Source organism: Salvia hispanica, chromosome 1 (assembly GCF_023119035.1).
Source record: "Salvia hispanica cultivar TCC Black 2014 chromosome 1, UniMelb_Shisp_WGS_1.0, whole genome shotgun sequence".
Lineage (NCBI taxonomy): Eukaryota > Viridiplantae > Streptophyta > Magnoliopsida > Lamiales > Lamiaceae > Salvia > Salvia hispanica.
In genome coordinates, this window is record NC_062965.1 from 20,711,105 (window position 1) to 20,727,205 (window position 16,101).

The 16,101-nt window shown below is 39.0% G+C and overlaps 1 protein-coding gene and 1 pseudogene across 1 annotated transcript; both read left to right on the top strand.

Moving 5' to 3' along the window:
• Window positions 1–7,419: 7,419 nt before the first annotated feature.
• Window positions 7,420–10,565, top strand: LOC125215659 (annotated as a pseudogene).
• Window positions 10,566–14,441: 3,876 nt separating this feature from the next.
• On the top strand, window positions 14,442–15,224 carry LOC125189617 (ankyrin repeat-containing protein At5g02620-like). Its single transcript, XM_048086879.1, has 2 exons — window positions 14,442–15,014; window positions 15,120–15,224. Exons 1-2 carry the CDS (start codon window positions 14,442–14,444, stop codon window positions 15,222–15,224), a joined length of 678 nt encoding a protein of 225 aa, XP_047942836.1.
• The last annotated feature ends 877 nt before the right edge of the window (window positions 15,225–16,101 follow it).

A 16,101-nucleotide genomic window follows, 5' to 3' on the forward strand; every position in this document is an offset into this window, starting at 1 on the left:
TAAAGCATAATCACCCGAGATCAGTAGCGGCAGCAATGGCCCTGGCGATAGAGTTTGATGGTAGCAACGACAGGTCAATACCCCAGCAGGACCCCAACGCCGCAACTGGACACCTAGGGACCAAAAGGGGCCATCTGCAACGGCGCCTCAACAGAAACAACGCTCTCAAGGGCGACCAGACCTGTTTATGCCCGGGGCCCCGGTTATTCCAAGCTACCTGTAATCCATCTAACGGCGGCAGAACGGGCAGATCGAACACGTCGGGGTTTATGTGTGTATTGTGAGGAGAAGTGGGTGCAAGGTCATGCCTATAAATGACCCTTTCTCGCATATATGGGCAGTGAGGATATTGAGGATGTTGAGGAGATAGAACCGCCTTTGGAACATCAAGAACCTGAGGTCATCACGGCTAATCTCTCTCACATTTATGCGATGGACGGTCATCAGCACCCGGAAGCTATGGAATTCAGGGGAACGATTGGTGCAGACCCAGTGGTCATTTTGGTGGATACAAGCAGCTCCCATGACTTTTTGCATCCGTTTGTGGCGCAGAAACTATCGCTTCCACTAACTGCGGTGAAGCCGTTTCGAGTATACGTGGGTAACGGCGCTTCGTTGGTATGTTCCTACGCTAGCCTGCAAACTCGCGTGGTGATTCAGTCGCATGTGTTCCTGATTGATTTACATATTTTCCCTGTTCATGGGCCGGACGTGATCCATGGTTTGGCTTGGTTGAAATCCTTACGGCGTGTGATGAGTGATTTTGTGGATGGGACATTGGAGTTTGTGCATAACGGGATCCCAGTTCGTTTGAAGGTGTCCACCCCAGCCGCACGGCCAGCTTCCTTTAAAACTGTGGCCAATTTGTTATCCCTGCAGGGTGCGGCAAAACTATATGAACTGATCTCGGTGCCCAAGCACGATGACCACAGTGTCACGACTGATGCACCTCACTTTCCTGGCGAACTGGATCCCATGGTGTTGGCGGTTCTGCGTTCACACGAGGCGGTGTTCTGTACTCCGACTGGCGTGCCGCCACCCAGGCCCTTTGATCATCGCATTCATTTGCTCCCAAATGCCAAACCTGTCAATGTGCACCCATATAGGTACCCTTACTTCCAGAAGAACGAAATTGAGAAGCAGGTCAAGGAGATGCTGGCCTCAGGGTGGATCAGGCCTAGTCAGAGCCCGTTTTCTTCTCCAGTTTTGCTCATTCGTAAGAAGGATGGGTCCTTTCGGTTCTGCATTGATTACAGAGCCTTGAATACAACCACGGTGCTGGAGCACTTTCCTATCCCAACCTCAGATGAATTGTTTGACGAGTTAGGGTCAGCCCGTTTCTTCACCGAGCTGGATTTACGCTCCGGTTATCATCAGATTCGAATGCACGCGGATGACATGTTCAAAACAGCCTTCCGAACTCACGCCGGAAATTTCGAGTTCCTTGTCATGCCGTTCGGACTGACTAATGCTCCGTCCACGTTTCAATCGGCCATGAACGCCATCTTCCGGCCCTTGCTGCGTCTCTTTGTCATCGTCTTTTTTGACGACATTTTGGTCTACAGCCCCACCCTAGAATCCCACGTTCGCCACTTGCACGAGGTACTCACAATATTAAAGGCTAATATGTTTTTTGTCAAGATATCCAAGTGTGTTTTTTGCAGCATGACTGTTGAGTATTTGGGGCATCTGATCTCGGGAGAGCGATTGAAGGCCGATCCTGAGAAAATCGCGGCTATGGTTGCATGGCCTGTCCCGACGTCGGTCAAACAGTTGCGGGGATTCTTGGGCCTTACCGGATACTATCGGCAGTTTGTGGCAAATTACGCGATGATTGCATGGCCATTAACGGAGCTGCTCAAAAAGGACGCGTTTGTTAGGTCTTCTACGGCTAAGGACAGTTTTCAGGCCTTGAAGGCTGCAATGACGTCGGCCCCTGTGCTATGCTTGCCGGATTTTTCAAAAGTATTTTATATCGAGACTGATGCATCGGACTTTGGTGTTGGCGCGGTGCTCCTGCAGGATGGGCATCCCTAGGACTATTTTAGCAAAAAGTTGGGGCCGCGGAGAAGGGTGACTTCAACATATCATAAAGAGTTGTATGCGATTGTTGAGGCGGTTCAAAAATGGGATCGGGACGAGAGTTCGTGATTCGGAGTGATCGGAAGAGTTTGAAGGAGTTGTTGCAGCAGTTTATCCAAACTCCGGATCAACAATTTTATGCGCGGAAGCCAATGGGGTACAAGTTCCGCATCAAATACAAGATCGGAGCTTCCAACAGAGTGGCGGATGCCTTTTTAAGGAGGGACATGGCGCCCGACAAAGGGGCTGCGGACCGCGAGCAGACGGAGTCAGCGCTGCTAGCGCTAGTGGCTCATCCGGTGCCGGATATTTTGGAGACTTTGCGCGTCGAGGCGGATACGCTAAACGAGCTGTTGGGCGTCCGTGCGCAGATTGGGGATGGCACGGCGAGCAATAATCTGTCGTTTGTAGACGGATTGGTTTATCGGGGTCGCCGAATCTACGTGGGCGAGTTTTCCGCGACCAAAATGCCGTTACTTCATGAACACCAAAATGCCGCAGGCTGGTCACCCGGGGGTGGACAGAACCTTTCGCCGGATTTCAGAGCAGTTTTATTGGAAAGATATGAGGCGTGATGTTAAGAAATATGTGGAGGCTTGTTTGGAGTGTCAAACTACTAAGTATTCGACGCAGAAACCGGCACGGCTGCTGCAACCTTTGCCTATCCCTTCGCAGGTTTGGGAAGACGTGTCAATGGATTTCGTAACAAGCCTCCCTCAGTCTCGGGGTTTCACTACCATTATGGTTGTGGTGGATCGTTTGACCAAGTATGCGCACTTCGCACCGCTGCGGCCGCATTTCAACGCCTTGCGCGTAGCTAACTTATTTATTGAGACCGTAGTTAAACATCATGGTTTTCCAAAGACGTTGGTCTCGATAGGGATTCGGTTTTCTTGAACGATGTGTGGGAGGAGATGTTGCGCTTGAGTGGTAATAAATTGCACTTCTTATCATCCTCAATCTGACGGCCAGACAGAAGTGCGAAATCGGGGGTTGGAACAGTACTTGAGGACGTTTGTGGCGAATAAGCCGAACAAATGGGCGAACTTCTTGCCTTGTGCGGAGTTATCTTTAAATTGCTTTTTTCACGAGGGTCTGGGGACTTCGCCATTCAAGGCGCTGTATGGGCGTGATCCCCCTCCGTTGGTGGCGCCAGAGCCGTCAAGATCGACGCCCTCTGATGTGGCGACGCTGATTCGTGAACGGGGTGAACTGATCGTCGCTTTGCGTGGCAATCTGGAGAAGGCACAGCAGCGAATGCACGCTGCGGCAAACAAGCACCGCCGCCATGTGGAGTTTGAGGTGGGGGATTTGGTGTTGTTGAAACTACAACAATATCGGCAGTACTCGGTGGCCAAGCCGCTGTCTTCAAAACTGGCGCGGAGGTTCTTCGGTCCGTATGAGGTATTGGAGCGTATTGGGCGGATGGTATATCGCCTGCATCTACCGGAGGGCAGTAGGGTCCATAACGTGTTTCACGTCAGCTTGTTGTGACCGTTTGTGCGAGGTGTATCGCCGGAGGCGCTGGTTGTTGCCCCCTCTGTTTGCACGGAGCCGCCCGGTTTCGAGGCCGCGGAAATGGTTAGCTTGCCGCACGGTGTGGCGAGATGGGGTGCCGGTGGAGGAAGCTTTGATTGAATGGGATGATGATGGTGGTGCGAACCGGACGTGGGAACCGCTCGCGACGGTTCGTCGTCGCTTTCCGGACCTGATCCTTGAGGATAAGGATGTTGCTATCCGGGGGAGTTGATACGGATGACCCTTCGGCACTGGCGGAGGAGCAGCAGCGTGTGGCCGTCGAAGTTGCACAGACCGAGGAGTTGCTGGAGCAGGAGCTGAACTGTGAAACGGTTGAGCGTGGAAGGCCTTCGCCGAGGGAGACGAACAAGAAGCCGAGAAGGAGAACAAGGCCACCGGTCAGATTTGGTGACTACGTCTCCAAATAAGGCGTGGCGTTCTTTTTTATTATTTTAGTTAATTATGTTTTGCATTAGTTATTATCCTTATTATTATTATTTTTGAACAATTGGGTCGAGCGATTTATAAGCTCCGTTCCGGGTTTTCTTTGTGGGTTCTTTCCCGGGCCGTAAAGTCGAACAAACCCTAGGGTCCTTAGAATATAAATAGGCGCTAAATTCATCAATAAAGATTATCGATAATTCGCCTACTTTCTCTTCTCCATAATCTGTTTTTTTCCTTCAACCCTAAGCGGTCGACGGGAATAAGCCTCCCGAGACTTCTGCAAACCTCTATCCGACCAGAGATAAGAGAAATACTCTTATCAACATCCCACACTATACAAATACTTCTCTCATGCTAACAACGCCGCTTTCATTTCATCTCTCTTAGTAATCTTACTCGTAGCCATGCGAGCGCCAAGAAATGCATCTCTTTTCGTGGAAGTCATCTTGTATGCAACGTTGGCGTCGATGGTGTCTATTGGAGTGAGTTATGGAACATCCTTAATCATGACCAATCCTATTGAAACACAAACAGTTGGCCAAATTGTTGCTATAGTAGTTGTTGGGACAGTGGGCATCATTGCATTAGTACTCGTATGTACTGTTTTAGAGAGTTCGTTCAATACGTGGAAGAGAAAGAAACTGCAGCATACAGATCGTAAATTCAATGATTTTATATTTCGCTTTCAATATCAGTTTCAGCACACCATGAACTATCTCTTTACCAGACTAATTAGGAGGGGCGGGCCACCTCCTCCTAACCGTCCGGGGAGCCCAAATATCCTCTAGAGTTGAGCCGAAAATAACATATCCTCTAGAGTAGTAGTATTTGTTTTCAATTCATGTTATGCAATGGTTTAGCTTATAGAATGAACTACAAAACTAGTATCCAGAAAATGTGGTTTGCACCTTTCCGGGACTCAGCATTTACAAAATCACATTTTCAGTCAAAAAGTTCATAAATTCAGTCCCTCCTTGAGGGATGTATTTGTCCATTTAGCTTCATTTGCCCATTTACTGCTTTAGTTTTGTAGTTCACTCTAACTTATATAGCCTTTCGGCTATGAGGTCTATGGTTCAACGTACTTTTTCTTTTCTTAGTCCCTTCTTTATTTTATCATTTATATTTCTTCTTATTAATAATATAAACTCAAATATTTACTACTTTACCTAATTACTTTTGTATTTTTAATTAAAATCAATTTTATTGATATTTTAAATTTATTTATTTTAAAAGGATTAAATTATTAGCAATATAAACCCTAATATTTACTTTACCAGTAATTAAATATATTTGTATAATATTACAATAAGTTTGGATTTGTTTAAATTAAGGTGTTTCTCTAACTTATTATGTCTTTTACGAAACTCACTAATGAATCAAAACATAGCTTGTTTACGGTTATAAAGAGATTGTGAAAATTACTTTTAACAGCATACTGATACATTCAAACATGTGACATTACTGTGGCATATAGGAATACAGTAAAAAAACAAATAAAAAAAAGAAATTATGCACGCTCTTGACATCTTGGTAATATTTATTAAGCAATTTTCTTGTCATAGCTAAACTAAAGGAAAAGTAATAAAACAATCTATACAGAAAACATGTGCATAACATACAATAAGAAGTAAAAAATCACATGCCCAACAATAAAAAAAAAGTAAAAAATAACATAAAAATATAAATCAAATGGAATATTCGAACATGTTCTAATAATCGTCAAACCTTGTAATCCAAAAAGGTAGGTTACTAGTAATAAACTTATTTCTTAAGTTTAACTTGTTAAAACAAACAATTAACCATCGTCAATCTTAACTACTATAATCCACTAATTGTCAAAGTCCATAAAGTAAAATAAACAGATTTCTCAATAGCATGGACAAGACTTAAAGAAAAATTTTACAGTTTGGGAAACTTGTAAAATTCTTGGAAATGCCCAATAAAATCATTTGATAAATTTACCCTTAATTTAGCACACTTTTTTACTTATTCATTTTTCCATGCAATAGTTAAAGACCAAAGTAGTAAATTTATCCCCTCTTTATATATTTTTTAAAGTATGCTGAATACTTATAAACATGGTTGTGTTTGACATTAAACCTGCAATATTTGATTATTAGGACATTGTCTCTCTCTCTTTTATGTGTAGGTGGACCACACGTAGGGGGAATACCGGACTTACTGTACCTAAAAAATACCAAAAATATCGATTTTTCAGTATACTGTAGTTTTCGGTACAATATTCGGTACGACAACGTTATTAGATTTCCTATACCGCGGTATACACCGAATCTTCGTATGTCAGTATATACCGGTATATATATACTACTGTATACCCTACACACATATTTATGTTTAATTATACTTAAGTTTAAAAATAGAATTTTCTATTATACAAAAATAAAAAAGAATCAAACTTAAATGGTATTTTGAATATTTTGGGTATAATAGATTTTTATCGGTATAACAGGTATGACGGTATGCCGTATAACCACAAAAGTAATATATACCGAAAATACGGTATGGTAACGGTATCAAAAACTACCTTATCGAATTTCCGGTACACTGAAAAATTCGGTATGGTGTTTTGTCGAGCAGTTTTCGAGCCTCAACAATTAAACAACATTAAATTTATATCATCGATCTTTTTTCCCAAACTTTAATCTAACAAACTGCAGATGGAAATAGATAAGTGGCTTCCAAATTTCCAATCTCATCTTCTTGACCAACATAATGGTGGTTTTCAGTTTTTCACAACATCACTGCTACTTTTTCAATTGCATGGCTAATATTCGATGAAATGCTAACGAGAGATAGTCTCATTACTTTTAACAAAAATTGAATATTCTATAAGGGGAATTGGTTTCTAATATAACGAAATTTACTTTTTTTTTGTATTTGTGAAATGAATTCCATTAAATAAACTTCCAACAACAAAGACGCCATCCTATTTATGATTGAAACCCTACTGTGCAGGGCTGGTCCTATGCATTCAATTGTAATAAATTGAGGTTTATGGATATAAGAAGCCCACGTGGTACCACAAATACCCACAAAATTTGATACTCTAACTGTCCCATAGAAATAGACCATATTTCTTTTTTCGTCCATCTCATGCATGTAGTCCATATCCATTCATGAAAACCTTTTTTCCTTTCTTTTTTTCCTTTATTATTTATGGATCCCACCATCTAGTACACAATTTCAATTACTTTTTCTCTTTTTCTCTTACGTTACCAATTATACATTCAAACCCGTGTCAATCTTAAAAGGCCTATTTCTATGGGACGGGGGGAGTATACTCTAAAAATGATACGACCATCCTGTTATAAATAAAGCTTGAAACATATGAAACCAACATATTCATAGAGATAAATTTTGTCCCCTCTCTCTCTCTTACACAAACTCACAGACACTTTGCAAGCATGAAGATCACAGTGAAGGAATCTACGATGGTTAAGCCAATGAAAGAAACGCCGACTGAAACTCTGTGGCTATCCAACTTAGACTTGTTTTTCACCACCGACTACCATAGCCGTTTGGTGAACTTCTACCGCAACGACGCCGGCGCCGCCGACTTCTTCGATGCGGCAGCGATGAAGGCGGCCCTCAGCAAGGCCCTGGTTGAGTTCTACCCGATTGCGGGGAGGCTGGGAAGGGGCGACGATGGCCACATTGTGATCAACTGCAACGGGGAAGGGGCGTTTTTCGTGGAGGCGGTGTGCGACGCCGAGATGGATGAGCTCGGTGGCTTCAGCCCCAGGCCCGACATCAGCCTCGTCCCCGCCATCGATTACTCTTAACGATATTTCTTCTTTCCCGCTTTTTCTTGTGCAGGTACTCCGCTTTTTTTCCCTAATCGAATCAATTAAGTCACGAAATTTCTATTTTTCTTAGTTATCCTAGTGTGACATGACTACCAAATTGGTCTAAACCTACATGTGAAAGAAAAAATATTTTATACACCCTCCGTCCCTCAAATTTTATCACCATTTGATCTGGCACGGATTTTAAGAAATATAATAGAAAGTGAGTTGAAAAAGTTAGTGGCATGTGGGTCCTACTTTTATGTATTAGTTTTAAAATAAAATGTGAGTGAGAATGAGTTAGTGGAATGTGGGGTCCACTACCAAAAATGGTAAAAGTGAAAGATGAAAAATTTTTAGGGACGGACGAAAAAGAAATAGGTGACAAATTTTCAGGGACGGAGGAAGTAAATATTATATATCGATCCAATCAATTAGGTCAATTTGTTTGGTAGATGTTGATTCTTTCAAGGGGCAATTTTGTGGGATATAATTTACTCCCTTTGTCCATAATTTAAAGAACTCTTTTCACCCACTTTTTCCATTTACTTTAAATGGAGAAACTAATAAAGAGTATAAAACTAATATTTTAAGTGGGTCCCACATTTAAAACTAATACGTTAAATGGGTCCCACATTTCACCCACTTTCTCCATTTACTTTTTTTCACAAAGTCAAACAATTTCATAAAACTCGTACCGAGTCAAAATGACTCTTTAAATGGTGGACGGAGGGAGTATTTATCTTGGAGTTATATGATAAAAAGAATGACCTAAAATGTATTTTGATCGTCCTATTAGAAATGAATCATTTGATTTTGACATAAAATTTTATATAGTGTTGTTTTATGAGTTAACGAGAAGAGAATAAAGTAAGAAAAATAGGGATGATGATGTTTCTATTTTTAAAAACGTTTCATTTTTAATGGGACAGAAGGAGTATAATATTATATTTTGGTTATTTATCTTTCTTACCAAACTCGGATAAACATGAGACAGTTAACCCGGTTCAAATGCGGTGGGGTTAGCTTGAGTTTCTCAAACGAGCATCATCTATCAGACGGCATGTCCTCTCACCATTTCGTCAACACCTGGTCCGAAATGGTCCGCGGCCTAATCACCTCCGCCACTGTCCCCCCTTACCTGGACCGCCACGTTCTAGCCGCTAGAGACCCGCCACGGCCCGTGTTCCCCCACGTCGAGCACAACCCGCCTCCAACACTCAAACACCCTCTCAACGTCTCCGGTGAAACAGAGTTCTTAACATTCCGGCTGTTCCCCGATCAGATCAACGCCATCAAGAAGGAATGCGAAGACGAGAAAATTGAATACTCCACCTACCAGGTGTTGTTGATACTACATGCTTCATTCTCCCATTTATTTCATTATGATCTGTCCCATAAAAACAATCCACCTGTTTTGGTCACTTCTTTACTCTAACGGGGCGGGCCCCTTCACTTATATTTTTAGTCTCTCTCTCTTATTAAATCTATTTTGTATTAAAACACGTGACATCTCAAAAGTCTCTATTTTTATGGGTTGAAGTATATTTCACCTCTCATTAAGTTAGAATATATATTTCCTCACCACCGTTAAATGTCTTATATTCTTTTTCAATTTGTTCGATATTAAATGTCTCAATTCTCTTTTTACTATAGTTGGTAAGTGGATCATTTACTCCACTAACTCATTTCACTCGCATTATATTATAAAACTAATACTCCATATAAGTATGATCCACGTTTCAATAACATTTTCGATACTTTCCTTTTCAAAATCAAATACTTCCTCCGTCCCAAAATATGAGTCATATTTAGTTATGGCACGAGTTTTTAGAAATATAAAGAAAAGTGGGTTGAATACGTTAGTGGAATATGGTCCCACTTATGTCTATTAGTTTTATAACAAAATGTGAGTGGATTAAGTTGGTAGAATGTGGGACATACTCACTCTACGAGACGGAGAGAAAAAAAATTTTAAAGAACATTTATTTTCAATTTTTTGTCCCCACTGTCATAATAGATGAGAAAATAATATTTTCCTTAACTAAACTGTCTCACTATTTATATATATCAGGTGCTCACAGGCCACGCCTGGCGTTGCGCTAGCATAGCCCGCGGGCTGCCCGAAGACCAGGAAACCAAGCTTCTTTTCGTGTTGGACGGGAGACGGAGGCTACAGACGCCGCTCCCAGAGGGGTATCTAGGCAACGTAATCTTCCACCACACCGTGTCCGCTATGTGCGGCCAACTGGGATCGAATCCGTTGAGGTTCGCGGTGGGGAAAGTGAAGGAGGCGATTGACCGGGTCAACAACGACGAGTACTTGAGGTCGGCTCTAGATTACTTGGAAGTGCATCTACGTATTGGCAAGGAGGTTTTGTATAGCAAAAAGAATGTGAATTGCCCTAATTTCAGAGGGACTGTTTTGCTTGCGATCTTCAAAACAAAGGGACTGTTTTGCTTGCGATCGCGCTGTATAAAGAGCATATGAGGCGTTTTGAGAAGTTGCTTTATGCTAGTTTTGCATAATGTCTTTTTTTTATAGTATGTTATTTGTTGCTTTATTCATTTAAGTTCAGTCCAGAGTTGAGTTTCGGGTTTTCTTCGTGATTCTTTCCCACAGTATAATAATAGATCTAACTGCCTTTAGTTTAGTACTATAAGGAATGTTGTAATCTCTTTTGGTGCAAACTTTAAAAAACTAAAATAGTACTCTCTCGATCCCATAATAGATGTCACACTTTCCTTTATAGTTTGTCCTACAAAAGATGTCACATTTCTTCTTTTAAAAAAAGTTCTCTCTCACATTAGTTATAAAATTATATTTTCTCTCACCACTTAACAATCAAAATAACATTTCTTAAAATCTTGTGTCATCTTTCAAGTGTGACATCTACTATGGGACGGAGGGAATATAAAGATTAAAGAGAAAATAAAATAAGAAAGATAATAAAGTACGTATAAGAGAGAGAGTGAATAAAGTTAGAGAAGAGATAAAAAAAAGGAATGGAACAAGTAACTTTATACAATTGAAATAGAATATAGAGCCAGCAGTTTGGGGCGGAGTAAGTAAGATTTTTGGCCCAACTGAGTCTCTATTGATAAACAAGTTTATTTGGATAAAGTTCTAAGACTCAACGACTCAAAGAGCCAACTATTACTATGAATAACGTTTGAGAGCCAGATCGGAATGACGGCAAATAAAAGGAGCCAATTGTTATGAATGTGGCCATCACCAATAAGGGTGTTGATGTTGGCCTTTTAAGGAGTCATTTATAACGAATTTCAGTGTTGTTCCACTACGGTTTGTGTACAATAGCAATGTAATCATGTCGATTTAAAACATCAAAGTCCTCCACATCTAACTTTAACCTTTCAGTTTGATCGCCTACTAGTAGTTGCTTATCACATTCAATTCGATCTCAATGCCCTCACCGAAAATTAATACAACAAAAAGAAAGGCAATATAAAGCAATAAAATACAATATAAAAAATAAAAATAAAATAAAATAAAGCAATAGAGACTCTTTCCATTCTAGTTTGTTTGGCAAAATTAGTCCAACTACTTTATCAATTCTACTTTAAAATTAATATAATCCCATAAACATCCATTTTTATGAGAGCCGTGAGAGTATCTGATTACTACTCCGTATTAAAAAAATAAATAGAAAGATTTTTAATTAAATTTATTTTTATGTAGCTGCCTAGCTGGGTCATGAGGCCAATGAGGGACGCAACACGTAGCATGCATTTTTTTTTTTTTAATTTAAAATTTTATATAGTAACAATAAATGGGCACAATACGGCCACTTCGTGGATACGTAGGTTTTAAATTAATCATTCATTGTTTTCTTTTCTTTAATTATGTAATTAATGAAATTTAACACACGTTGTTTTCTTAATTAAATATAAATTTGACTAATAATCCACCGACATCTTCCATCCCACAACCAGTTTTTGCCCACGTTTCCTCTCCGAAATTGCCTAATTTGAACTCATATTGTAATAGTGAAAGTTTTTTAATTTGATATTTTTACTGCGTCTATTTAGAACTTTTATTTTGTTTTTGACGAAAATTGATAAAACAAATTAATTCGCAAAACTGAAATTACCCGCAAATATAGAATTTCAAAAGCAGCAAATAGGGGCTCTTCAAAAATGAATTCGGTAGACACAATTTTTAACTGGTAATAAACTGACAAATTTCTCATGAATACACCTCAAAAGTTTGATAAGAAATTAAATGTCATTTGTCATTCATTAAAATTGTAGGGCAAACCGACCCATTTAGCAATTAATATTGTGAGGTAATATAAAAATTGACATCCTCAAATCTGAACAATTTAATTTTAAACCAGGGTGCCATTATTATCTAGCATGTCCTGCAATTTGGACCAATATTATTATATGTGTAGCAATACAGTGTTACGTGTCATTCTCAGTTGATCCTTTTACATATATAAATCTCATTATTGTGAGTTTGCAACTCCGTTTTTACTATACCTACTTGATGCAATTTTAGGGTACAAGACTTTAAGAAATTAATATTTAATATATTTAAATGATTGTGTGAGGAATTATTATCTATCTCAATGTACCGTCCTTGACAAGTAGAATTATTTTATTTTAATTTGGTCTATAACTTATAATTAAAAAGTTTATATTTTTAGAATAGATGGTGATGTTTAAGTTACGGAAACTTGTGATTTTATGGGAAAAAGAAACGGGCTGGTCCCAGGTGCATTGGGTGCGCCACGTGCATAGAATTCTAATAATTGAGAGAAGTTTCAACAAACAACCATATAAAGTTGAAAATGAAATTCTTTTTTGAATTATATAGGCCATTTTTCTCACTGGTGATAAATTATAGTATCCCGATTTAATATTATAAAAATCATTTCTCCAATTGAAAATTAGTGTATCCCCTAAAAATGATAGAAGTAATTTTTTGAAAAATGTAAGGATGTCAATGTAGTCCGTAATCTGTGGGCCAGTCCGAATAGCCCGCTAAATTTATAGGGCTAGGGCTAAAAAGTTCTAGCTCGGTAAAATTACAATCCGATTAGCCCGCACCCAATTAACCTGCAACCCGTTAGGGCCAGACCCGAAAACCCGATGGGCTGGCCCGGAAACCTGATAAAATTTCTATCGTTCTATTTGTTTGACTCTAATTTGACGCTTCATTGATTATTTTATAATATAGAATATAGATTACTAAAAAAATAACTTCAATTTTATATATTAAATATATAAATTATATATTAAAATTTTTATTAACATAAAAATTAGAAACTTCAAATTCAATAAAAAATTCTAAAACATGCTTTAAAATTTCTTGATGTTTATATTTTATTTTGCATAAATCTCAAATATTAGTATTTGATCATGTTTATGTTTGAGTTTAAGCATATATCTCAAACTTATCATAATTAAATATTTTTCATTTTATAAATATAACTAATTTTCACCATTATTTATTGGATTGATCGTCGGTAGCAACCTGATTAACCCGCTGGGCTAGCCAGAAACCCGAGCTTTTAGGGTTAGGGTTGAACTTTTATAACCCGAAAAAATACAACGCGATTAGCCCGCACCCGATTGAACCGCAACCCGAATAGGGTTGGCCCGAAACCCGGTGGGCCGGCCTGATTGACATCCCTAGACAAATGTGATTATTTTGGGCTGATATATTGGGCTCAAAGCCCAAATTAAAGACAAAAACTATTCCCACAAAACTTGAACTGTTTACATTTATTTTGTTCTAATGATTTGTATAGATTACAAAATAGAGGCAAACATTTGTTGTAACTATTGGGCCAAAGCCCAAATCAATGCCGAAAATTATTTTGTCGTACAAAAGTAGACTAAAAGGCATTATAATTGTAATTATATGGAGATTCCCCTACAAAAGTAGACTACATTAATTGTTGACAAATATGGTCAAAATATGTGATGACGATATTAATTGGACTCAATAGAATTAATATTCCGGTGGCTGAGATTAAATTGGCATTTAAAATACATACCTACTCCACAAATATTTTGTTTGAATGGTTAAAGATACAACTTAATTTCCATAAAAATTCTTTTATTTTGACATAAATAGATTTTATTGTAAAGACTATCTTAAATTCTAGTACTCACTCCGTCCCATCGAAGATGACCCACTTTCCTTTTTAGTTTGTCCCAACCAAGATGACTCATTACCAAAAATGGAAATCCATTTATCTCTACTTTATCCCTCTCTCTTACTTTACTCTCTCCACTCAACATACAAAATAAAGTTGCATAAAATCCCGTGCCGCCCAAGAAAGGGGTCTTCTTCCTTGGGACGGAGGGAGTAGTATTTTTATACTACCCTAAAAGTCAGTGAATGCAAATCACTTTTTCAGATAAATTATAGGAGTATAAGAGAGAAGATAAATTCAAGTTTAGACTATTTTTTTTCTTTCCTTTCTCTTTTAATTTTATTAAATTAATCAAGCACCCGTTTACATATGGTTGTCTTTTTAACAACTCTCACCGACATATGAAAATAATATACTCCATATTCATTTAAAAGGAGGAAAAAAGGAGTAAACCGAAGCAATGGTTGCAGAAGTAGAAGAAAAGAAATTATATGATGCAGCGACAAAGGGAGATGTAGTTACTTTCCAAACACTTCTACGACAAGATCCATTTCTTGTTGATCAAGTTTCATTTTCACGTTCGAGAAATCTCCTACACATAGCAACAATTCATGGACAAGTAGGCATAGTGGAAGAGTTGTTGAAAATAAACTCGGAGCTAGCTCGAGACGTCGACTCCAAAAAGTCGTCTTCTCTTCACATCGCAACTGCACAAGGGCACGTTGAGATTGCCCGAAAATTGCTATCTGTGGCCCCAGAGATGCGCTGGTGGCTCGACGATCAGGGCATGAACCCGGTTCATATTGCCGCCATGAGAGGGCATGTTGAGATCTTGGAGATTTTGCTTGAACATGACTTGACTCCTGCGATAGAGAGGCTGCATCGCGGCCAGACTGTGCTGCACTTGTGCGTGAAACATCGTCAGCTTGAGGCGTTGCGGTTTTTGGGGGAGAGAATGGGTGATCTTGTGTGTGTGAAGGATGATGATGGGGAGACAATCTTGCATTTGGCTGTTAGGTTCAATCAAGTTGAGGTAAGTACCGACTCTTTTTTTTTTTGGATAAATAAACAAAAAAATATATAATTTGCATCATGATGGATTAGGTAGACATTCATTTTTTGTCTTTTCTTAATAAAGAGTCATGCATTCATGATGAATACCAAATTGTTTAAGGTTGGAGGATTAGGAAGGGCTGGGGCATTAGAGAAAGAAATGAATGGATTAGAAAAAGATTTGGATTAGAAAGAAGAAGAAAATGTTAAATTGAGAAAGTGAGTGGAACGTGGGACCCATTATTAGTAAATAATTTTATAATGGATTGTGAGTGTAAAAAGCTAGTAAAATATGGGGTCCGCATACAAAAAGTGGATAAAGTAAAATGTAATCAAATGCAAACTTTGTTTATTGTACAAACCCCAAACTCTATATTTGGATCGTTAGATTTCAATATTAGATGTCAATAGATGATAAATAACGTCAACAGAAAATGACAACATTATCAACCGATTAACGTTGTGTTGACATTTTCTGTTGATGAAACCTGCACCGGCAAAATATGGGACATTTAATTGGGACAGGAGAGTGTACACTACAAGAAAAAGAGGCTTTCCCGAGCACCAAGTGGTCGGAAATATAAGGCAAAGTGCTCGGAAAATCGAGATATACCGAGCACTTTCCTAGCACCGAGAGTGCTCGGCTTTCGCTTCGTCGGAATTTTTATACGAGCACCTTAGAGTGCTCGGACATCCGAGCACCCGATTGTGCTCGGAAAATGCCGAGCACATACCTAGGTGCTCGTAATATTCCGAGCACTTACATGATTTTCAGATTTTGGAACATGGCGAGCACATACTAAGGTGCTCGGACATCCGACCACCCGATTGTGCTCGGAAATGCCGAGCACATACCCAGGTTATTGAAATATTTCCATTTTCCAAGCACATATAAGTGCTCGGAACAGGTTATTTCTGTTTCTTTTTAATATATATTTTTTATTATAATTTTTAAATTAATAAAAAATCAAAATTATTTAATGAATAAATAAAGAAAACAAAATTCAAATAACATTAAATTAAATAAAATAGTTTTACAATTGTTTTATTATACTATTCCTCCTACA

What these genes read in the sequence shown, in the direction of transcription:
- LOC125189617 (XM_048086879.1), top strand. Translation starts at nt 14,442, where the DNA reads ATGGTTGCAGAAGTAGAAGAAAAGAAATTATATGATGCAGCGACAAAG. An exon ending in TTAGGTTCAATCAAGTTGAG is followed by an intron (nt 15,015 to 15,119) that starts GTAAGTACCGAC and finishes TTCTTAATAAAG; the next exon opens with AGTCATGCATTCATGATGAA.